The sequence below is a fragment of the Saccostrea echinata genome, unplaced genomic scaffold, assembly GCF_033153115.1.
Source record: "Saccostrea echinata isolate AGI-Se365-2 ecotype Australia unplaced genomic scaffold, CSIRO_AGI_Sech_v1 ptg000022l, whole genome shotgun sequence".
In the NCBI taxonomy this organism is placed as follows: Eukaryota; Metazoa; Mollusca; class Bivalvia; order Ostreida; family Ostreidae; genus Saccostrea; species Saccostrea echinata.
In genome coordinates, this window is record NW_026889771.1 from 6,711,206 (window position 1) to 6,735,516 (window position 24,311).

A 24,311-nucleotide genomic window follows, 5' to 3' on the forward strand; every position below is an offset into this window, starting at 1 on the left:
TTTAAAGACATTTCAATGTTTCTGAGTTGCATAAGAACTTGAAGGCAAAAAATATACTAAAGCTAACTCTTTAAATGAATTATACGAAAATTAAAAGGGAAAAATTATAAAAATTGTAAACATTAATGCAATTATCATTTATTTACAGGTGGGCTTTCTATATTGGGGAGGATAACTGAATGTGCGATTTTACCTTCCTGATCTGTATGCACATACAGGTTATATTCAGTTACGGACATGTACTTATGTTAATAAAAAATTAATATTTTATATGGAGCCTTGTGACATGGGTTGCGGCCGATCGCAGTTGTATTACATTACATATAGTGAATTTTGAATTATCGGGTTGCATAAAATACAAAATTTAAAATATTACAATAAAAATTTTGTATTAACTGCCCTTTGGAAAATTCAATATTTACGACAATTCTCTCTGAAGCATCTGACAACTTACACTATATGTAGTGAATACTATGAACTGCTTTGCATGTTATATAAGTTCAATTATACTTTTATTTATCGTGTTTAAAATACTGAACAAAAGAATTCTGTAATACATATACTTTTGATATACATATAAATGTTGCATGGTTATAATTTCCCCCCTGTATGTAGGCAAGGATTTCTTCATTCTCAAGGAAAGGAAACCGTTATTTTTCTCATGGAAAAATAATTTTTGTAAGGCAAAGTTGAGGGAAAAAAATTTTTTTTTAAAGAATTTTAGATGATAGGTAAAATTCGTTCAAACGTTTTTTGATATTTGTATAAAATTTTATGCTACCTTAAAAGGATTCAATGTGGGTAAACCTAGGATTTTGATACAGTCTTCGAAAAAATTATCAGAACATATTTTTCACCTTTGCGATGTAATTCAATGTCACGCTAAAAATAAAAATAGTGTGACATTCACATGGACGAAAACAACGATCCAGTAGATCATTGTTTTTCCGGCACATTCATTTTGAAGTTGAAGTGCAGTTGAGTTTGTCAAAACTTCACTATACTCATGTTTTTCATAAATCTCTCACTTTATAATATTAATATCTTTTAAAAAACCCAATATATTGGCTCATTATGTAACTTTAATAACATGTACCCGAATTCAATGTGCAGAAATTTCTATCGGTATACTTAAATCTAGTTTACTCCAGATTATGAATAGATGGTTGAGGCAGAAACATTTTTTTCATAATTTTCAAAACAATACATCAACTTGATATACGGGTCGATTCTCGACGGATCTTAAAGATGACTTTTTAACTGTGTAGATCTGAACTTAAACCAAATAAAGTCTTGAAATTACACATAAAGATCAATTTTACATATGAATTCAGTTTTCTTGCATCGGAATTTTTTTTTATTAATTTATACTATTCCAATCCTTTTTTATTTCTGATCTGTTGTACTATGAATATATATAGGTTCTCAAAAGAGTATCGACGATAGAAAAGTATTATAAATGTGTTTTTACTTTTCCTAAATTAACAAAATCAATATATGTATATAGGTCTTCACTATTTGTGAAATAATTTAAAATTCTGTAGAGATAGAAATTGTAGTGACAGTGTCATTTTATATAAAATATATTATGCAGAAAACGGTTTACAAAAAATAGGAAAAACAGTTTTGTATCTTTGGCAGTTGTATGTTTTGAATTATACTACTGTCAGTGTTACAATAAACAGGCTAAGGAAGTTTACGTAAACAATTTAAAAGCATAAAGAAACACAACCAAACTAAATCCAATTCTAGATTGCATATTTGCTCCCGCTGACGTTGGGAATTTATAAGCGTCGATCGTGTTCCACAGTTTGACATAGTCCTTTCTGTAATGGTTTCCATTCGTCATATTCCTTATGCTCAGTTGTTTGTATGATTCTGTACCACTTCGATAAGGCAGCCAGTCTGCTTTGTTGGGACCGTTTGGATTTCTGATGGAAAAAAATAATAAGCTGATAGAGTAAACCAATGGAACTTTCACGCAAATTCTAAAGAATGATATATTTTCATTAATTTACATAAATAAATCTCATCTGTTTTGCACGTCTCTTTATAGTCAGGAAGGTTAATTTTTCTAGTATTTCTCGTATCACAGAAGTATTTAAAAGATCTCAATGAGTTTGAATTGCGTCTTTCCTGACAATTCATCTTTCTGTGACCATTTGAGAAACATTTAAGCCTACTACTAGTATCTAATGCATTAATTTTTTCATAACCTTCAGTAACGTATCTTCTGAATAGTGAGCAGAAGAGAACGACTTATATTATATGTACATTTTATCGTTATATAAAAAAGAATAGGTTACAATGTTTCAAATAAATAACATGAACATGGAATGATACTTCGACACAATAATTTTCTTACCCCGTTTTTGCAAAATTTGTCCAGTACTCAATGAGTTGTTTTGAGAAGGATGTCTGCTTCGCAGATAGAGTAAAATTGGTAACTGTCATATTTCTGGCATCAAAGAGAAATATCAGCTCCGTTGCATGCCCCGCCCCATGAAACCATGACGGCAGATTTGGATAAAACAACCGCAGGTCCTCCGAAAATATAAATTGATATGTGGAGGAGGATTTGCTTGAGGCATGGGACTGTAAAAGGTCCACAGCTGGTGCAATAAACACAAAATCCGTCAAAAAATGAACAACATATAAACTTTGAGCAGTTTTGTCTTCACTTGTATATTCTTGACATAGAAGATCAGAAATGGATGAACTATTTTCATAGTAATTTTGAACAATTCTTGGTATTAGCCCATCACAAAGAAATTGCTTTGGAATTCCGTCTGATATATTGAAACTAAATTTTGTTTCGAATGCTTTACCTAAGGGAACGACATATGCCCCTTCCATATCACAGTTACCTACTATTAAGTCAATTGATTCAAAGAACTGATATTCTTTCGAAGACTTATCTTTAATTAATTCCATAGGTGTTCTTTGTAGTAAGTCACCATCTAGTACTGGGGTAAATACAATTTCAGACAAAATGTCAATGCCAAGATTTGCAGAATATTCATCAGTTTTGTTGACAATGAAACCTGCGTCCAGATATCGCAAACATCGTAAGAACATCGATTGGTCTTGATCGTTACAACCAGAGTTCTTTCCTATCAGGCGTCCAACAACGGATGATTTTTTTAAAGCAACCAATGCGTTGGCTGTGCCACTTTGAATGATTGCACGATGGAAAAGACCCTTGTTACGAGGTATAAGCATCAGAAAATTGACAGCAAATCCTCCAGCTGATTCCCCAAATATTGTAATATTAGACGCGTCTCCACCGTAATCATCTATGTTGTCTTTGATCCATTTCAAAGCTAATATCTGATCCCACAATCCGACGTTTTCAACAACTTCAGAGTTCTGCAAAGATGGAAATCCAAACATACCCAATCGGTAATTTATTGTCACAACAATTACATTTCCATGGGAGGCTATCCTAGAGCCATCGTATGAAATACCTGATCCAGTCATGTATCCCCCGCCATGAATATAAACCATAACACTTCTTCTCACATCTTTAGATATATTATACGGAACATATATATTCAAATGGAGACAGTCTTCCGATAAATTATTATCATATATAATAGCGCCGGTATATGACTGCATGCAAGCAGGACCAAGTTTAGTAGCGTCAAATGTTCTGTTCCAGGAACCATATGCTTGAGGTTTGAGAAAACGTTGGCTACCAACTGGTGCTTTGCCAAAAGGAATGGCTGTGAATCTGAAGATATCACCCTCTGTTGTAGGAATAACTAAGCCATTAACATTTCCAAGTCTTGTAATAATTGTATAGTTTTGGTATCCAGAGACCAGGGAAACTGTCGTAAGGAATAGGACTAAGTAATTCTGAAAAATCATGATAAAAAAATAACAATTTATAATGATATAGTCTATTTCAAAACAATACAGTATTTCTATCCACGTAATCAGAGATTCGGATCATATGATTTTGGTCTGTCTGTACATTTGTTTGTCTTTAAGAGTTTAACCTTGCACATTACTTTTTAATGGTTGATTCTAGGGCTTTCATGTTTTACTTGTGTATTCCTTGGGACAAGATTCTTCTTCTTTTTTTTACCCCAAGAATATGGATTTGGAACATATCTAAAATATATAACCTTGGTCATACCGTGGGTTCTGAGGCTTCCATATTTCACTTGTATATTCCTTGCGTTAGAATCTTTCTTCGGATTGCAACAATTTGTCCTCATGACCTAACCTTAGAGTTTGACACACCTCTTTTACACTTTAACCTTGGTCATATCTTCTGATCAATTTGTGCAGTGCTTTGGCTTTCATATTTCACATGTACATTTTTTGTGTCAAAACCTTTCTTTGAGTACCAACATTTTTGACCTCATGACTTTGACCTAAGACTTTGACAAAATACTTTCACACTTTAACTTTGGCCAAAATGTTTGAATCGTTGGTGCTAAAGCTTTTATATTACATGCGAATTCCTTTTGACAAGATCTTTCTTTGAGTACCAATATTTTTGAAATCTTGATCTTGACGTTATACATTCCGTGTATCTAAAAAACATTAAACTTGCCCATAACTTCTGAAAGATAGGTGCTAAGACTTTCATATTTCATATTTGTATTTTTCTAGTACTTTTTTATTTTGGTACCAACATTTTTGACCTGATGATCTTAACCTAATACTTTGATCTAATACTTTTACACTAACTTTGACCAAAACGTTTAAATTGTTGATGCTAAGCATTCATGTTTTACAAGAGAATTTCCTTTGACAAGATCCTTTTTTGGGTACATGTACCAATATTTATGATATAAAGATCTTGACCTTGAAGATTAATATATTTTGAAAAAATACTTTAACCTAAGCAACACTTTTGTTCCTACGGTTTTCTTATTTCACCAGATGTTTTTTGTGACAAAACTTTTCTTTTAAGTACAAACATTTTTTTTCGTTCTGACCTTGACCTTTGAGTTTGACCTACTTTATAAACTTTAACCGTATCATACCATTTAAACTGTTGGTGCTAAAGCTGCCACATTTTACATGTGTACTTCTTGTGGCATGACCTTTCGTTGGATTACATCATTTTAACCGACCTTGACCTTACTTTTGATAAATTTTTGCCTTGGCCATGAGCTTCCATACAGGAGCATCAGTGTTGCACAACCACATCTTGTTTTTATTTACTTGAACATAGGAAAACAATATTATAACTAGCTTATGATAATGCTAAATCGCTCTCGTCTTCACTTCTCCCCGTCTACTTGTAACATTTCTGTGTACCGTAAATGTCATTGCCTAAGTTAATTCATATTCATTCCAAGGTTACAAATGCGCGGAAGCTGTTTATGTGTCCTCGTAAGAAATTTTAATTACTTTTCGTCGGTGAGTTTCAACTTGTTCAAAAGATAACATGTATCTGTACGACTGTGTGACAAAGTTTTGACCAAGATATAAACTACGAATATTTTTATCTGTAAACTGGAACTTTCTCAGAGAACTTGTGTCCAAGTCAAGAAACCCTAAGATAATTAACCAAGTTATTGTCAGATATGAATTTGACATTTTCCCACCATCCACTTCGAACTTGCCGAAAAAGTATTTGATCAAGAACATAACATCTTGTGGTCTAAAGCAGTTGATGTGTAATGTATGAATATTAGCTAAAAGTTTCTCCGAGAAAAAACTTTAAATAGCGTTAGGCTAAATAAAATTCAAATGACGCAGAAAGAACTACTTCATTATAAGAAAAATATATAAGATTTCAACGCTAAAATTTTAACTTTTAATGTATTGATATTATACTGCCGTAAAAACGAAAACCAAGCCGATAATCTAAAATTTGATTATATTTGATACATCAATCAACTTATGCTATTGCTGATATCATCAGAATTAAAGTGTTGGTATAATTTTACTCTGTACCATTACAAATATGAATGAAAGTCCATGTATGCATGAAAGTATGAATAAATGCAGACTGTGAGTAATTCATGAATTATTTATGACAGAGGATTAAGAACAGAATAAGATATTTTATATGTATAATAACAATAAATTCATACTCACAAATGACATTGTGTCAGGAGAGCTTTATCTTTAGGATAGCTTAGTGTACACAATGTTGTTTGTCTTTTTTATCAGCGATAACAAATAGTGAAAATAATGATTACACCACACCAGTGAAATAAGGTGACCTTCGCAAACATTTCCTCGCTTAGCCAAAACGTAAACTTTACAGTACATAAAATAGGACAGAGAGGAGACAACTCAAAATAAAAGTATTTGCTATTAAAATAGGAATAATCCGTTTAACTTTGATAATTATTAAAAAAAAATTAATACAAGATATCATGATAAGGTTATATATTTTATCATGTTGCTTGTTTCTCTAAACAGAGCATATATAGATTTTTTTCTGCAGTAAAGAATAATAACAAATTGAAAAAAAAAATGTGTCACACTAAATGACTTTGGTCTGAGATAAAGTTATAATTCCATTTATATAATTTTGGAAATGTTCTCAAAGAGGGTTGGGCAATCTTCATGGCACTTCATAATAATGAAAGTCACCAATTTGTTTTGTGCTTACAACATACTCAATTTTCAAAATCTGCACATGCAGTTGCCATGGAAACTGACGAAATTCAACACCTTTTTGAATTTTTATTTTCTTCTTTATTCTATCATTTTGAAACAAGGAAGGATTGTTCCTTGTATTATATCAAAGTTGTCTGTAAAAAAAATTGAAATAAGTTGCAAAAGGTTTGTGGTATGGAAAGAAAGAATGGATTGACTAACAGTTGCCCGGTTTTATTCGGGATGTTGCAGAATTACTATTTCGTGACCATTGTGTCTAGTAGAGTACTGTGCTAACTTTGTGTTTGTACATAACCGTACTTCAATGTCCATTTAGACAATACAAATCGGGAGCAGAGCAAACACGGACCTCCAAAAACATTATTGAATGTGAAAGTATCAAGGGTTGACAAGCTTTGATAACATTTCTCTAAAAATCCTGGTGCCAATGTTTCGGCAGAGATTTTTTAAATGTTGCCTTCGATGATAGCATGTGCCGATTCTTAGCAGCGATTTCTCGGTGTCAATTACAATTCTAATATATGTTATGGTAAACTATTCTTGAAAACAGAAGTGACATTTCGATGCTAAGTCATCAACTAGAATATTTTTACTTCGGTTCAGGCATACCTTTCATGCAAAATGTGTGACGATGCTACATGGATGGAATCGTAAGTAAGAACTGTGTAGGTAAGTACATGTAATTAAGCAGCCAATCTTTCTGAAAATCTAAAAGATTAATATTCTTTCGCATAACGGCAAACTGGGTTTCGCAAAAATTAGTGTCGGTTTAAGAAACTGTGGTCATCGTAACAAAAAGCGGATTATGGTTTGAATTTGATTTATTGCACTAAAAGTATGTATAACTACATATAATGATAAGTAAATGACCTCCTAAGATTCTGGGATTCAAAATTCCAAAATGCCTGTCGTTGACACGGAAAAATTCTGACAAATTCATTTTGGACAGCCTTTGAAAACAGTATTTGCTACTCTACTTTATTCCTTATATTGTACCGTTGGGGTCATTCCAAGGAAAACAGAGGAGATCAGTTTGGGGTGATATACACTATTGCTGAGATTGGCTAAGTTTCTAGTTATATAACTGTTGTAATTTTATTCAAATTCTGAGAGAATTTTAATTTGTCCATTTTCGTTTACAGTCTGTTTTATTTCACAAACTGAATTAGAAGATAAAATTATATCCTTTTATCTTGTTACGCAATGTAGACAGGTATTTATACTTCGGAAGAATTACTGATGATAAGTCACACATCTAAATGACCACTCAATGCCCATTTTATAATAGACATTCAACGATAATGGAGGTGAGAAATTTGAAAGCTTTCTCTTCAGTGAAAAGACTTATTTCATTTCAAAGTTTCATTTCCTTGTAAATCTTGCATTGTATATCCTATTGCACATGTGAATTAAGATTTTAATCATTCTTTTGCACCTCGCAAATTAACTTTCATTCTTTGCAGACGACAGTTTTGTGGCGTTTAAAAATTCTTCTTTTCTCTTACTTGGTGCATAATTCTCAAAGTGCAGAGGAAACTGGAAGTGATTTTCTTGCACAAACACGGCTTGGTGCGATTGTAGGAAAACACTTCGATTCGTATAAAAATCAAGGAACATTATACAAATTTCTAAATATACCATTTGCAAAAGCTCCTGTCGGCCATTTAAGATTTGCCAAACCAATACCTTTTGGAGCATGGTCCGGAACTCTCAATGCTACAAACCTCGGTCCTGCCTGTTACCAAACTGTCACAGATTTATCTAAAAATTTCAAATATTCAGAGGATTGTCTTCAGCTTAATATTTATGTTCCAAATAATTTCAATCCTGCCAACAAGAAAAGCGTAATGCTTTGGATTCATGGTGGAGGGTACACTATGGGATCAGGAATATCCTATGATGGAGGTTTTTTGGCCTTAAACGGTGACGTCATTGTTGTAACCATTAATTATCGCTTAGGGATTTTCGGATTTCTGGCGTCAAAAGATTATAGAGCAAAGGGAAATATGGGATTATGGGACCAGATTCTTGCACTTAATTGGGTACGTTATAATATCCATGACTATGGTGGAAATCCAAGGGATGTCACTATCTTTGGCGAATCAGCAGGAGGATTCAGTGTTTCACTACTGGCCTTGATACCTAACAACAGAGGACTATTTCATAGGGTGATTATGGAAAGTGGGGTTGCTAGTTCACAGTTTGCGACAGTGAACGCCTCCTTGTCTACAATACAAACTGCAGAGAAGGTGGGCTGTGTGTATAACACTTTATCGTCCAATGATGCAACCTTTCTGCGATGCTTAAGAAGTGTAGATCCAATGAAATTAGTGAATGCTACTGATGAGTTCACTTCCGACTTAGGCCTTCGAGCAATATCGCGCGCAATTTTCGCTCCCATAGTTGATGGAGAACTCTTAAGAAGAGAACCCACTCTTCTTTTACAAGATAAAAGTTCTTCAGAATTTACTTTCTTCCAGTCATTGGATATAATGATAGGTAACTGTGAGAACGAAGGCTCTGTAATAGTCGGTGCATTCCCTTTCCTTCAAGATGAACTAACCTTCAATATAAGCATTGGTGTTCCACCGGTGGAAATGTGTAAGGTATTTCTACCCAATTTATTAAATAAAAAAATGAATTCTAATGCCCGAGTCTTCAAGGATGTATGTGACAAGTACACCGTAAAGGAGAATGATGTAGCAGAGCAAGGGCGCCAATTTTTAAGCCTCATTAGTGACTATCTCTTTCTTAGACCATCCACTTCAATGCTGCTTGAACACTCTAACAATGTCCAGGCATCTTCTACTTATCAATATGTATTTTTTGATGAACTTTCATTCATGCTTCCAAATGCTCCTTTGTGGTATCGTGGCTCTGCTCACGCAACGGAATTAGTTTACTTGTTCTTCTATGAACAGTTAGTGTCACATGTTAAGTATCCTGAAGGCGCCGGAATATTAGTAAATCAAATGAGGTCATATTGGACGAATTTTGCCAAAACAGGGTAAGTGTAATTCTTTATTGGAAAGAATAGTAAAATCAAAGTCCTATTGCCCTTTCCTTTCTTCCATTTGTTTGAAGATATTCAAAGTCTGAAAGCGCTAGTAATCTTTCGTGGGAGTATAGAAGTAAATTCGATGTACTGTCTCTTTAAGGATGTACAGCACACCTACCCCAAAAATTTCCTGTTATTTCATTTTCGCTATTTTTGTATATTTTATACATTTAAAATATATACTATGTGTATGTACATTCTGGTCAAAATCGTTCGAGCCGAATTCGGACAGGACGTTCCTAAAGTTACCCCTCTTTGGCTGATCACGAGTACAAAAGATTTTCAACCAACTAACTATTAAATCCCTTATTTTAAAATATTTAATGTTAGCCTAGCTGTCAAAATTTGCTGAATCGTTTGTTTAACTATTAAACACACATATAAAGTGATTTTGTAGAGGTACACTTGGAGAAAAACGATTTCGAAGAATTTAAGCTGAAAAACTATGGTTCATTTTTGCATTGAAAAATGCATGATTTTCAAATGAAATTTTTTTTTTATAAAAAAAATCTGTCGTTTAATTTTGAAAAAAAAATTACTTCTTGTAACTGATATTCAAAATGTTCTTGATAATTAGCGGAAAATCTCTCCCCCCCTCTCTCTCTCCGTAAGTTACGTTTCTCACAGCGTCTTTCAGACTTAGGACGAAAGCAATGCTATGATTCTACAAATACAAATAAAAATTCCTAGCTGGAAAAATCTTTTAATTAAAAAACGTAATGTACATTATATTTATCACAAATATAAAACTTAACATCTGCATTTAAATGAATATGAATAAGCAATTTCTGAAATTTTAAGACCCCCCCCCCCCATTCTTCTCTGCAATGCAGGACATTCGAGCTTGAAAAAAAAACATCGGTTACGTCTGCATAATATATATAATTGACATATTGAACTCCTAAAGTAATGTCCTTCATTCGTGTATACAGATTAAATATTGACTACAAATATTTCTTGTAATTCTAAATATTATTTTTTTTTATATTTATATTTCGTAAAACTATTTTTCTAAGGATTTTATGACCACGTGTCCGGTTTGGAGTTCATGCACACAGGTGCAGTTTCAAACCTTTATATGACCTCTACTTGCATTGAATATTATTTTTAAGTGAACTAACAGTGATGTATGTACAACTCTCTTGAGACGAAAATGGAATATACAATGTATGTACATATAGGTTTTAAATTATTTCTGTTTTCAAACAAGAGGGCTGTACCCCCACCCCCTACCCCCGGATATTGTATCCTTCTGCTGTTTCAATAAATGGAAATGATGTATTAGTCCATATCAAGTTTAATTGTTCCAAATTGTAAATTATTTATCAATATTAAAATTATTTATGTGCCTGAATCATCTACAATGGTATCATCTACATTGGTATTAATCGTTTTGTTTTTATTCAAGGAAATGCGAACTGAAACTGTTTACAGTAAAAGATTTTCTCAATGGGGTGCAAACCGTTGTATTAATTTCAGTAAATAATTTTTCACTGTTGATACTTACTTTAATTTGTATAAACTTTGGCTTTCAGTTCTTGTGTTCCTTGCAACACACTGTAAATGTATCTGTGTATTTGTGATGGGAAAAACCCATAATTCTTCAGAAAACAGGAGGAAAAACTCAGCTTTTTTAGATCTAGAGTTGTTTCTCTTTGATCGGTGACCTTCTGAAAACGGTTACTCTTTATTTTTTTTTTCAAAGAAAAGAAAAGCAAGAAAATGTTTATTTTCGTAATATGATAATATTTAGACATACCGGTAATATTTATTCTCAATGTTATGCGGCCGATTGTAACGGGAAAAAGCAATGTAGAGTAGCATTAACGTTTTTAGATTTAAAAAATGCCTTTGTGTATATCATAAATACAATATTAAAGAATTAATTAAATTTAAACTAAAGAAGTTTAAGGAACCTGTCCTTTTTTTCTTTTTTATGGAGGGGGAGATTTATTGCAATTGCGCAAATGATCAAGGACAAGAATTGGTATTCCTAAAGAAACCACAATAAAAACCTCTATTCTATTTTTTTTTTTTACATTAATTACATCGGGATCGTGTCACTCGTCATTTTGACCCTTTGTAATTAACGTCAAATTTAACGGTATGTTAAACGTTTTATTGAAATCGCAAGAGTTATCTCCCCCAGTTACAATTCACCATTACGACACCTGCCCACTTAGGCCTCTTTTAATTCTGTTGTTAATTAATTTTAAAGGCTACTTTACCAGTGTTTACAATTGTGATAGATACCTAGATCAACATTTCACAATCTAATTATAATTAGATGTTCCGAATCCGCTACCGCTTCTTTTGAGATGCGGTAACGGATTCGGAACATTTAATTTTAATTAGATTGAACATTTCATATTCACATAATTTCAAGGTCATGGTTTTTTATCATTACAGCCTAATTAAGCAGACTTAAATAGCAATGAAAATTACAAGATACATGTAAAAAAAAAATTAATTACACCTTTGTAAAATCACTAAATCTAGAAATTTGCTTTGAATTTCGTGTAGAAACACATGTATATGGTCCACGTATTGCAGTCCTTTTTTCATATACGCGTTTGAAAAGCGATTTGTAGATAAAAGTCATCAGTTAATTTCACAATATCTAATACTGACAGCTGTGTATTTAAATTGTGTATATTCAGAAACCCAAACGGTCCCGGACTTCCGGTTTGGTTGCCTTACGATCGCAATTCTAGTCATCCTTATATGAGGCTGAGGTCACTAAATACTGAGATGAGGCAAGACTACAGAAAAGAGTACATGGAGTTCTGGCTTCATAAGATCCATAGAATGTTGTTCGAAGCTGATTGTGATCAAAATAGCTGTGCTTTACCTGTTGTTGGATAGAAACATTTTTATATTGTTTATTCATTAGATAGATATTTGAATTTTTAATACTTTTTACTAACATGTTTAAAGCGCGGTAGTTTGAATAGAAGGAATGAAACACGTAATAAAATTATATATTAATATGTGAAAATTGTTCATTCAATAATAAATGTTATAAAATGATTTATAATAGAATGTTATCTCTTTTCCTTGTTTTTATATTCAGTGGCGAAATGAATAAATATCATTTTAGTTTTTCAAACATTCAATACGTTTCGACAAAATTTCTTCAATTTCTTTTAAAACATTTTTGAAAAGATAGCAACAATTTGACCTCATGGCCTGACTTCAGAGTTTGACACACCTCTTTAACACTTTAACCTTGGTCATATGTTCAAAACAATTTGTGCTTAGGCTTTCATATTTCACATGTGCATTTTTTATGTGCATTTTTATGACCTAATACTTTTACACTTTAACGTTGTCCAAAACGTTTGAATCATTAGTGCTAAAGCTTTTATATTTTACACGTGAATTCCTTTTGACAAGATCTATCTTTGGGTACCAATAATTTTGATATAATGATCTTGACCTTGAAGTTTTATATATTAAAAAAAAAACTTTAACTTTGGTCATAACTTCTGAATGATTGGTGCTAAGACTATAATATTTAAGATGTGTATTTCTTGTATCGAAACCTTTCTTTGGATACCAACATTTTTGACCTCATGATCTTAACCTAAGACTTTGACCTAATACTTTTACACTTTAACTTTGACCAAAACGTTTAAATTGTTGGTGCTAAGCTTTCATATTTCACAAGTGAATTTCCTTTGATAAGATCCTTCTTTGGGTACCAATATTTATGATATTATAATCTTGACCTTAAAGTTTAACATATTTTTAAAAGATACTTTAACCTAAGCCATAACTTTTGTTCCTACGGCTTTCTTATTTCATCGGAAAATTTTTGTGATGGGACCTTTCTTTTATGTACAAACATTTTTTTTCTTCTGCCTTGACCTTTGAGTTTGACCTACTTTGTAAACCTAAACCTTTTTTCATAACTTTTAAACTGTTGGTGCTACAGCTGTCATATTTCACAAATGTACTCCTTGTGACAGGACCTTTCTTTGGGTTACATCATTTTAATCGCATGACCTTGACTTTGACCTTATTTATGATAAATTTTTTGCCTCGGTCATAAGCTTCCATATGGGGGCATCAGTGTTTCACAACCACGTTTTGCTTTTTACCTACTTTAACATAGGAAAGCAATTTTATAACTAGCATGTGATAATGCCAAATCGCTCTCGTCTAAACTTCTCCCCGTCCACTTGCAACATTTCTGTGTACCGTAAAAGTCATTGCATAATTGATTCATATTTATTTTTAGGTTACAAACACAGGTGACAGCTGACTATGTGTATCGTAAAATTTAAATTACTTTTTGTCGGTGAGTGTCAACTTGTTCAAAAGATAACATGTATCTGTATTACCGTATATACTCGCCTATAAGTCGGTTTTTTGGGAGTTAAACTTTGGTCAAAAAACCCTTGCCCGACTTATAGGCGAGTTATAAAAAATATTGGTATCATAGCAGATCAATCCATTTAATGTAAATTTAAAAAATACAACCGACTTTTAGGCGGACCGACTTATAGGCGAGTATATACGGTACATCTGTGTGAGAAAGTTTTGACCAAGATATAAACTACGAATATTTTTTCTGTTGACTGGCACTTTCTCAGAGAACTTGTGTCCAAGTCAAGAAACCTTAAGATAATTAGCCAAGTTATTGTCAAATTTTAGTTTGACGACTTCGAACTTGCCGAAAAAGTATTTGGTCAAGAACATAACATATCTTGTGGTCTAGAGCAGTTGTTTGTTTATTGTTTAGAGAATTTTTCACTCATATGGAGACGCCACCACTTGCCGGTGGAAAGCTGCAAATTTTGACCTATACTCGGCACTCATGGCCATTGAGCAGTGAAGGATCTTTTTCGTGTCAGCAACTACTATGTGTTGCTCGATGATCAGAGCAACCACACCCTAGCTCGCTCTGAACTTTTGGACCAACTTGAAGTCACATCTGATCCCATCCCTTACAGACTGAAGTCTTGTGCTGGAGTGACTGAGACATCTGGGAGAAGAGCAGTGGGATTCTGTATTCAGTCTATGGATGGATTTGTCTGTCATCAGCTTCCGCCCGTTATAGAGTGTAATGACATTCCAGACAACTTGATGGAAATCCCAACTCCAGAGGTTGCGCATGCTCATCCTCACTTACGGCATATTGCTAAGGAACTTGCCGCCCTATGCAGAGATGTTGGTATACAGCTGCTGATTGGCAGGGACTTGGTGGATATGCATCAGGTGCAAGGCCAGGTGACTGGGCCCCCAGCATCCCCCTTTGCACAGAAGCTCAGCCTTGGATGGGTCGTAATTGGAGAGGTATGTTTGGATGGGCATCACAAGCCAAGTGATCTCAGTGTCTTGAAAACCAATATTCAGAATGATGGTAGAGGGTCAATATTTACCCCATGCCAGAACAGCCTTCATGTTACGGTCCAAGGCCCCCTTACTTACATGCCCCCTCAAGCTCAAGACTTCAAAGGTGATAATTTGTTTTACACTGACAGACATGACAACAAGGTGGGAAATTCTGTGGAAGATCGCGAATTCTTGTCACTAATGGACCAGACTTTCCAGAAGAACTCTAGTGGTAATTGAACATCTCCACTTCCTTTCAAGAATGCACGTCCACACCTTATGAACAATAAAACTCAAGTCTTCAAACGGGCTTGCAACCTAGACCACAGTTTGAAGAAAAATCCTGAAAAGCTAAAACAGATGTGTGAATTTATGGAAAACATATTCAACACAGGAGCAGCGGAGAAAGCACCAGAGGTAGCCAGGGGACATGAGTGTTGGTACATCCCAATATTTGCTGTGACGCATCCTAAGAAACCTGGCAAAGTTCGTGCTGTATTTGATTCTTCGATAGTGTATCAGGGATGTTCATTGAATAATGCTCTTTTGTCAGGACCCAACTTGACAAACAACTTGCTAGCAATCTTGTTACGATTTCGCAAGGATTTGTGTGCTATAGCAGGAGACATCCAGCAGATGTTTTACCGTTTCTTTGTAAACGAGAGAGACAGAGACTACTTACGGTTCTATTGGTGTGAGAACAACGATCCACATTGTCAAATGGTAGAGTACCGTATGACCGTCCATGTGTTTGGGAATCGGCCTTCCCCTGCGGTGGCAACATATGGGCTTAGACGGGCAGTACGAGACGCGGATCACGATGTAGTCAACTTTGTACACCAGGACTTTTATGTTGACGACGCATTAATGTCTAGACCTACTCCTGAAGAAGTGATTGACTTTATGAGACGAACTCAGAAGGTACTTGCTGAAGAGGGGAAAATAAGATTGCATAAGTTTGTGTCGAATGTACAAGAAGTGGTGGATGTATTTCCTCCAGCTGACTTGGGAAAGGACGTTCAGGACTTGTCGATTGGTGGGGATGATGATGTAGTTCAGCACAGCCTTGGATTGGCTTGGAATCTGAGATCTAACTGTTTCGTCTTTCAGAAGCCAGATGCTGATGTTCCCTTCACTCGCCGTGGAATTCTCTCAAGGGTCAACAGTATCTTTGACCCCATTGGCTTTCTGTCTCCAGTGACAATATGTGGTAAGATGATTCTACGTGAGATGTGTACAGGGAGTCCAAGCTGGGATGATCCTCTACTAGAAGAGTACCGAGATAGATTGGAGAGTTGGAGTAAGTCGCTTGATCAGTTAAGCAGTCTACATATTCCCCGGATGTTCGTTCCACAGTCGCTGAGCTTAGCATCAGACCCACAACTGCTGATATTTTCCGACGCATCGGAAACTGCGATTGCAGCTGCAGCTTACCTGAAGGTGAAGCATGACATTGGATTTGTCATGGGAAAGTCTAAACTCGCACCTCTAGCAGGGCATAGTATTCCACGTCTGGAGCTATGTGGTGCTGTGCTGGCAGCGGAAATAGGAGAATTTGTGTCAGATCACCTCCCTATCGCTTCGTCATCAATCCAATATTTTACAGATAGTAAGGTTATATTGGGATACATAAAAAACAGGACAAGACGATTTTACAACTATGTAAGTAATAGGATTGCTAGGATCCATGCTGTATCAACCCCTAGAAAGTGGAGCTATGTGCCCACTCACCTGAACCCGGCCGATGCAGCGACTAGGGGATCAGTTTCTGACATTAGTCATATGTTAGACACATGGTTTGTTGGACCAGTGCAGTTTTGTTCAAGGTTCGCTTTGAACCTAAGGTTGAATACCCACTCATCAGCCCTGATGACGATAAGGATGTTCGTCCCGAATTGAGCACCTTTAAGGCTGATGTACATGTATCGACTAAGCTACCCCCGATCGAGGATCGTTTTAGTAAATACTCTACTTGGGACAGTCTTGTGGCCGCAATGTCCATACTTCGACATGTAGTTGCCTCCTACCGAGGTTCCAATGACTGTACTGGTTGGCACATGTGCCAGAATACCAAATGTGAATCTGCGCGCAAAGACACTGAACGCTTCATTATTAGATGTGTACAAGCTCAGGCCTTTGGTGCTGAACTCGAAGCAATTGAGAGAAAACATGACCTACCTAGGGACAGTCGTATTCTGGATTTATCTCCCTTAATTGATGACAAAGGTCTGCTCAGAGTTGGAGGTCGTTTGAACAAGCTGAAGAGTACAGGACTCTCGTCGCTTAACCCAGTTATAGTTCCTAACGGACATGTGGCAGTACTACTGGTACGTTTCATCCATAACAAGGTTTTCCACCAGGGCAGAACGATCACTGAAGGCGCCGTACGTTCTCATGGCTATTGGATCCTGGGAGCAAAGAAACTCGTATCCTCCATCATTCATGGTTGCGTTGTGTGTCGGAAGCTCCGTAGGATGCCCCAGGAACAGAAGATGGCAGATCTCCCTGTTGATCGGCTCACCCCAGGACCCCCATTTTCCTCTGTAGGACTTGATGTGTTTGGTCCGTGGCCGGTAGTTACTTGAAAGACGCGTGGTGGATCAGCTCAGAGTAAAAGATGGGCCGTCTTGTTTACTTGCTTAACTTCACGAGCAGTACACATTGAAGTGATTGAGGACATGTCTAGCTCATGCTTCATTAATGCCCTGAGACGCTTTATAGCCTTGCGTGGACCAGTAAAGCTTTTTCGTTCTGACAGGGGAACAAATTTTATTGGAGCTGTGGAGGACCTTGATGTGAATGCCATCAACGTTGAAGACAATATGATGAAGACATATCTGAAGGAGAACAGAGCAACCTGGTTGTTTAATGCCCCTCATGCATCCCATATGGGAGGTGTATGGGAGAGAGTTATTGGTAGTGCTCGCAGGATTTTGGACTCTATGCTGATTCAAGACAGAGGCAAAGAACTTACACACGAAGTACTAGTCACGTTCATGGCAGAGGTTTGTGCCATACTTAACTCTCGCCCGATAGCGCTTGATACGGACCCATCATCACCCATGGTACTGAGCCCAAACGTACTCTTGACACAGAAACAGGGGGATATCGGATCTATCTCGGAACATTTGGGTATCAAGGACATGTACACAGCCAGCTGGAAACATGTTCAGGTGCTGTCTGATATGTTTTGGAAGAAGTGGCACGTTACCTACTTGGACAGTTTACAAAAGAGACAGAAGTGGTACTCAAGTAAAGAGAATCTGAAGAGCGGAAATGTTGTACTCTTACGTGAGAAGAATGTCCATAGGAACCTGTGGCCGATGGGGATAGTCGAGCGCCCGATTGAGAGCAATCATGCAATGGTCCGGAAAGCTGTTGTACGTGTCGCCAAGGACAAGAAGGTTTACACCCGACCCATAACCGAGATGGTTCTTCTGCTTGAACAGTAACTTTGTGAATAAGTTTATTGTAGTTATGCAGTAACAGTTTGAGATTTTTGTCAATGTCAGTTAGTGACTGGTTATATCTATGATATAAGACGGGGAGTGTAGTGTTCACGAATTAGTTTATGTACAACTTATTTTAAGTGCAACCGGATATTTCCGGGTTTGCAGTTTTTTGTTTTGTTTAATACATTAAAGTTCTCCATGCTGGTGCGGGATGCAGCACATATTTGCAGCTATAACGTCAATATTGTCCATCCGGCCGAGAGCACATTGTAAGCTTTTATGTTTGTAAATGTTTACATGATTATAGTATTTGATTTTGCTTTAATGTTTGCATAGGTGTCATACGTTTTGTGTATTTCATAGTCGTTTCTAAAAATAGCAGATACCGCCAAATTTACATGTATGATATTGCATTGATATATTCGCTTAGTTTGCTCAATGAAATATTGTGAGCTATCATTACTATGTATTCTTATAACTTTCAAAATGTATGTAAGTCAGTATATATGAATAAATATCTAGTCAGCATGTATGAATGTCCTATGACTGTCTGTTATGTGTTTGTGTACAGGTTCATTTTGTTTGTATTTCAGCCTTTCACCACGTTCTTCAATAAAGTTGAAACTTGAAACACAGTAAGTCAGTTTGATTGTGTGGTTAGCTGCCTATACGCAGTGACAGCGATGCTTAAGAAGTGTAAACCCAATGAAATTAGTGAATGCTACTGATGAGTACGCTTCTGATTTGGGGCTTCCAGCAATCTCGCGCACGATTTTCGCTCCCATAGTTGATGGAGAACTGTTGAGAAGAGAACCTACTCTTCTTTTACATGATAAAAGTTCTTCAGAATTCACTTTCTTCCAGTCACTGGATGTAATGATAGGTAACTGTGAGAACGAAGCTTCTTTAATAGTTTGTGCATTCCCATTCCTACAAGATGAGCTTACCTTCAATATAAGCATTGGTGTTCCAACGGTGGAAATGTGTAAGGTATTTCTACCCAATTTATTAAACGAAAAGATGAAATCTAATGTCCGAGTCTTCAAGGACGTGTGTGACATGTACACCGTAAAGGAGAATGATGTAGCAGAGCAAGGGCGCCAATTTTTAAGCCTCATTAGTGACTATCTCTTTCTTAGACCATCCACTTCAATGCTGCTTGAACACTCCAACAATGTCCAGGCATCTTCTACTTATCAATATGTATTTTTTGATGAACTCTCATTCATGCTTCCAAATGCTCCTTTGTGGTATCGTGGCTCTGCTCACGCCACGGAATTAGTTTACTTGTTCTTCTATGAACAGTTAGTGTCACATGTTAAGTATCCTGAAGGTGCCGAAATATTGGTGAATCAAATGAGGTCATATTGGACGAATTTTGCCAAAACAGGGTACGTATAATTCTGCATTGGAAAGAATAGTAAAAACAAAGTCCTATGGCTCTTTCCTTTCTTCCATTTGTTTGAGGAAGATATTCAAAGTCTGAAAGCGCTAGTAATCTAACGTGGGAGTATAGAAGTATGTAGTTTGATATGAATTTGATGTACTCTCTCTTTAAGACACCAATGTAAAGAAATTCTCCTTGAACAACACATTTATTAGTAATGATTTGTTTAAAAATATTCAAACACTAATTTGTCGACGGATTTTTTGCTTTCCCAATCATGACAAGCAGCACACGATGTGTGTGACCGGTCGACAGAGGATGTTTACTCCTCCACAGTACCTGATCCCACCTCTGATGTTTTTAGAAGTCTGCCTTTGCTCTGGTTTCAATTTGAGCTTAATTACTGTTCGTTATCTTCACATTTCATGTACGTGTTTAAAAAGTGGTTTGTAGGTAAAAACCATCAGTTGATTTCACAATTTCCAATTTTGACAGCTGTATATTTAAATTGTGTATTTTCAGAAACCCAAATGGTCCTGGACTTCCAGTATGGTTGCCTTTTGATCGTAATTCCAGTCATCCTTACATGAGCCTGAGGTCACTAAATACTGAGATGGGGCAAGACTACAGAAAAGAGTACATGGAGTTCTGGCTTCATAAGATCCATAGAATGTTGTTCGAGGCTGACTGTGATCAAAATAGCTATGCTTTACCTGTTGTAGGATAGAAACATTTTTATATTGTATATTCATTTTTTATGTATTTGAGTTTTTAATACTTTTTACTTACATGATTAAAACGCTGTTTGAAGGAATGAAACAAGTAATAAATTATTTATGAATATGTGAAAATTGTTCATTCATTGATTAAATGGTACAAAATAATTTACAATAGATTATTATCATTTTCCCCTGCTTTTATATTCAGTGGCGAAATGAATAAATATCATTTTTACTATGCTTTTTTTAAACATTCAATTCACGTTATTTCGACGAAACCCTTCAATTTTTTTTTCATTACACATTTGAAAAGATACACTTTCAGACAGAAAACAGTAAATGTGAATACACATAATCCAGACTTGCCTATCCCATGGAAAAATTAACACTGTACAATGAAAAAAATGATCTTGGATCCCCTTGGGATACAAGTCATAGATATGAAAGAATGCGGCCTTGTCCAAAAGAAGCCCTCGCCCCTATGAAATAGGCATAATTTCGAAATAGTACTTGGGCTTTCATATTTCACTTGTATATTCCTTGTGTCATGACCTTTCTTCGGATACGAACATTTCTGACCTCATATCGTTTACCTTCAGGTTTAACTAATATTTGAAAAACTTTAACCTTAGCTTTCATACATCACACGTGTACGTTTTGTGACAATACCTTTTTTGGGTACGAAGATATTTGACCTTATGACCATGGATTTTTTTAAAAACTTTATCCTTGGACATAACTTTTGAACGTTTTTGTGCTTTCATATTTCCTTTTAACAAGGTCATTCTTTCGGGACCAAAATTTTTTACCTTATGACTTTGACCTTCGAGTTTGACCTACCTTTGAAAACATTAACGCTGGCCATGAGCTGCTATAGGAGAGCATCAGTGTTTCACAAATAAAAATTGTATTTTTTTTTGTTATTTTTTTGAAAGACCGATTTTGTTATAAGATCATTCAAGATTCTTTCACTCATATGAGACGTCTTCATATAGACCTTTACTCAACACTCAAGGCCATCGAGAAGTGAGGGATTTTTTTTTATAATATCCGAAGAATTTCAGAAAATGATACTGTTACTTATATTAAATTGTGTGATTTATTATTCCTATTGCATGAACATGTTTCACTGACACAAAATTAAAAAAAAACTTATTCGGCTGAGAATTAGTATACATTTCTTATTTCAAAAGTAAATGCGTATATGTAGCACACTTTTTGCCTGAAAAATACCCATGATCGATTATTTCCACATGTTTCTTTTCTCACTACCTGAATACACTTTGGCCCATTTAGTGCTAAAAATAGTATACATGATCTCATATTATCTATCACCTTTCTTATTCTACATTGAATGGAACAATACAAAAGTATACTTTCATGTAAATAAGTTGAATCTGATTCGTCGAGAAACATTCGGTGAAAAATACTAAGAATGAAATCACGCCCTTCAGCGTGATAGAAGGTAGCAACAGTTAATATTACTTGACGACGGGTGTTATTCCAAAAAATGTTGACTGTGCTGAATCTATGCTTGTACGGTTCATCATAGCATGTATTGTATAATATAACAAATACCATATGTAGTTGAAAGATATATTAAAATTTTCAACCCCCAAAAACCATGTCATTATGTGATAGCTGACCATGAAACCATGCTTCCACAACAGTGACTAATTACACTAAGTTAAAAATCTTTTTACGCGCTATTGTTTAAGAGAGTAGTTTTTTTTAAATATGAAAATTTATAAAATAAATTATCGACCGAGTGTAAATAATGAGGCGTTAATATGTCGAGACAGGCACAAAGTACTAGTTAGTTGTGTCATAAGGAAAGAAAAAATACAGCATTTATTATCTTGAGGGGAACCTTAACAAATGCATTGGTGTTTACTCGAAGGATAAAAATAGAAGGAAACTGATGCTAGACAGAAGTGTATGATGAACTTTTCGCCGCTCTGAGATGTCTCTGTGAGGTTCATTATTTGTAGATACTTAGTAAAGAACGAAGGTGTAACTAATCGAATAGTATGATGCGAGTGACCAGAGGTCATTCGTCTGTATATTATCAACAAGGAATATTAAGAGGCCCATGGGCCACAACGCTCACCTAAGTAACTATGGCCCTAGCTTCTCTTCTTCATCAGAAGATTCTTTGTCTTACATATTTTTATGAAAAACTTTGATCACATATAATGGCCCCACCCTACCCCAGGGAGTCATGTTTTGAACAAACATAAATCTACACTACCTGAAGATACTTCCATATACATATGACTAATCATGGCTTTGTTGTTCTGGAGAAGAATTCTTTTCAATATTTTTCCTATGTATTCCTATGTAAAACTTTGATTGCCCTTTTTGCCCACACCATTCCTAGGGTTCATGATGTGAATAGATTTGAATCTATACTACCTGCGGATGCTTCCATATAAATATGACTAATCTTGGCTTTGCTGTTCCTGGGAAAAAGATTTTAAAAGATTTCTACTGTATATTCCTATGTTAAAGTTTGACCCCCCTTTCTGCCCACCCTGCACCAAGTGGTCATGATTTAAACAAATTTCAATCAACACTACTGAGAATGATTCCATATATGAGGGGTGATCAAAAAGTTCGCGAACTAATTGCATTACTTCCATAAAAGAAATAAAATTAGGTTTCAGTGTGTATTACTTTTTAAAGAAGTCCCCTCCGGTTTCAATGCACATCTGTCACCGTTCTGCCCATGCGCGAAACATGTGGTCCAGGCGGTCACGTGACATACTCTTTAGCGTTCTATTCACAGCAGCAAAAATATTTTCCGAGTCTTATAAATATTACCATGGAGGTTATTTTTTATTACAAGAATAGTTTCATTGTCACAAATGGCCAAAATCTCGACAATAGGATGGGTGGATAAGGATAACATTCACCAGAATGAGCATGGTGACCATCACAACCCGACTCCTCTGTGTTAGATGCGTCGTATTTTAATGTGAATCTAGTATAGGAGCGTTCTCTTTATCATATCTGATATGTTTAAAGTCTTAAAAAAATGGTATTTTAGGGATTTAATGATTATTTTATTGTTAAGATATTGAACTACTTTTTTACTGTAACTTGGCGATTTTTTATAACAGATTACTCAACTACGGATGCATACTTTCAATGGGCACCAGAACAAACATCAATTTTAACCATCTCCCTTCCTTCACTAAAACAATCAGTCCAATTAGTTGTTGAACTTCTTGCAAGTCCTTTGTCTTCAGAAACATTGTACAAATTCTTATATGCCACTGCAAAGGAATTTTCCAAGATATACCTTAAACTTTACCGCCATTCCATGTTCGAGTAAAACTGAGTCACACATTTTCTGTCACAAGTCATCTACCTTTTGACGTCATTTTAACATTGTGACGTCATAAACATGGACCAAAACATTACTGAACAGCTGCCATTTATAGAAGACGTTTATGACTATTTGTGTGCCAAATTTCATTCTGATCTGAATTGTGGTTTTGAAAATATAGAGATATTTCGCGAACTTTTTGATCACCCCTCGTATATATGACTAATTATAACTTTCCTGTTCTTGTTAAGAATATTTTTAAAAGTATTTCCTTCATATTCCTAAGAATAACTTTGATCCCCTGTTGTGGCCCCAGACTTTTCCAAGGGGTCATGATTTGAACAAACTTGAATTTACATTTAGTGTACCTTAAGATACTTCTTTGTTACATGTCATATGACTAATCATGCCTTTGCTGTTCTTGAGAATT

At 35.4% G+C, this 24,311-nt stretch overlaps 6 protein-coding genes across 6 annotated transcripts; 5 read left to right on the plus strand and 1 right to left on the minus strand.

Annotated features, from left to right (window-relative positions):
• Positions 1-1,565: 1,565 nt before the first annotated feature.
• On the minus strand, positions 1,566-6,150 carry LOC133190312 (carboxylesterase 1C-like). The gene is made up of 3 exons (XM_061325856.1): positions 6,064-6,150; positions 2,366-3,858; positions 1,566-1,931 (listed from the first exon to the last, which is right to left on the minus strand). Exons 1-3 carry the CDS (start codon positions 6,070-6,072, stop codon positions 1,697-1,699), a joined length of 1,737 nt encoding a protein of 578 aa, XP_061181840.1. The 5' UTR covers positions 6,073-6,150; the 3' UTR covers positions 1,566-1,696.
• Positions 6,151-8,471: 2,321 nt separating this feature from the next.
• On the plus strand, positions 8,472-15,232 carry LOC133190667 (carboxylesterase 5A-like). Its single transcript, XM_061326359.1, has 3 exons — positions 8,472-9,601; positions 12,313-12,508; positions 14,540-15,232. The coding sequence occupies exons 1-3, from the start codon at positions 8,472-8,474 to the stop codon at positions 15,230-15,232; spliced, it is 2,019 nt and encodes a 672-aa protein (XP_061182343.1).
• Positions 15,233-15,271: 39 nt separating this feature from the next.
• LOC133190668 (uncharacterized) lies at positions 15,272-16,891 on the plus strand. The gene has a single exon (XM_061326360.1). The coding sequence runs from the start codon at positions 15,272-15,274 to the stop codon at positions 16,889-16,891; it is 1,620 nt and encodes a 539-aa protein (XP_061182344.1).
• A 95-nt stretch (positions 16,892-16,986) lies between these two features.
• Positions 16,987-17,577, plus strand: LOC133190669 (uncharacterized). The gene has a single exon (XM_061326361.1). The coding sequence runs from the start codon at positions 16,987-16,989 to the stop codon at positions 17,575-17,577; it is 591 nt and encodes a 196-aa protein (XP_061182345.1).
• Positions 17,578-17,670: 93 nt separating this feature from the next.
• On the plus strand, positions 17,671-18,444 carry LOC133190670 (uncharacterized). The gene has a single exon (XM_061326362.1). It carries the CDS (start codon positions 17,671-17,673, stop codon positions 18,442-18,444), a length of 774 nt encoding a protein of 257 aa, XP_061182346.1.
• Positions 18,445-19,149: 705 nt separating this feature from the next.
• On the plus strand, positions 19,150-20,558 carry LOC133190672 (carboxylesterase 5A-like). Its single transcript, XM_061326363.1, has 2 exons — positions 19,150-19,835; positions 20,354-20,558. Exons 1-2 carry the CDS (start codon positions 19,150-19,152, stop codon positions 20,556-20,558), a joined length of 891 nt encoding a protein of 296 aa, XP_061182347.1.
• Positions 20,559-24,311: the final 3,753 nt, after the last annotated feature.

What these genes read in the sequence shown, in the direction of transcription:
- LOC133190672 (XM_061326363.1), top strand. Translation starts at nt 19,150, where the DNA reads ATGAAATTAGTGAATGCTACTGATGAGTACGCTTCTGATTTGGGGCTT. An exon ending in ACGAATTTTGCCAAAACAGG is followed by an intron (nt 19,836 to 20,353) that starts GTACGTATAATT and finishes GTGTATTTTCAG; the next exon opens with AAACCCAAATGGTCCTGGAC.
- LOC133190669 (XM_061326361.1), top strand. Translation starts at nt 16,987, where the DNA reads ATGTCCATACTTCGACATGTAGTTGCCTCCTACCGAGGTTCCAATGAC.
- LOC133190667 (XM_061326359.1), top strand. Translation starts at nt 8,472, where the DNA reads ATGGGATCAGGAATATCCTATGATGGAGGTTTTTTGGCCTTAAACGGT. An exon ending in ACGAATTTTGCCAAAACAGG is followed by an intron (nt 9,602 to 12,312) that starts GTAAGTGTAATT and finishes GTGTATATTCAG; the next exon opens with AAACCCAAACGGTCCCGGAC. An exon ending in ATAGCTGTGCTTTACCTGTT is followed by an intron (nt 12,509 to 14,539) that starts GTTGGATAGAAA and finishes CTCGATGATCAG; the next exon opens with AGCAACCACACCCTAGCTCG.
- LOC133190668 (XM_061326360.1), top strand. Translation starts at nt 15,272, where the DNA reads ATGAACAATAAAACTCAAGTCTTCAAACGGGCTTGCAACCTAGACCAC.
- LOC133190312 (XM_061325856.1), bottom strand. An exon ending in ACAAATTTTGCAAAAACGGG is followed by an intron (nt 1,932 to 2,365) that starts GTAAGAAAATTA and finishes TTTTTCCATCAG; the next exon opens with AAATCCAAACGGTCCCAACA.
- LOC133190670 (XM_061326362.1), top strand. Translation starts at nt 17,671, where the DNA reads ATGTCTAGCTCATGCTTCATTAATGCCCTGAGACGCTTTATAGCCTTG.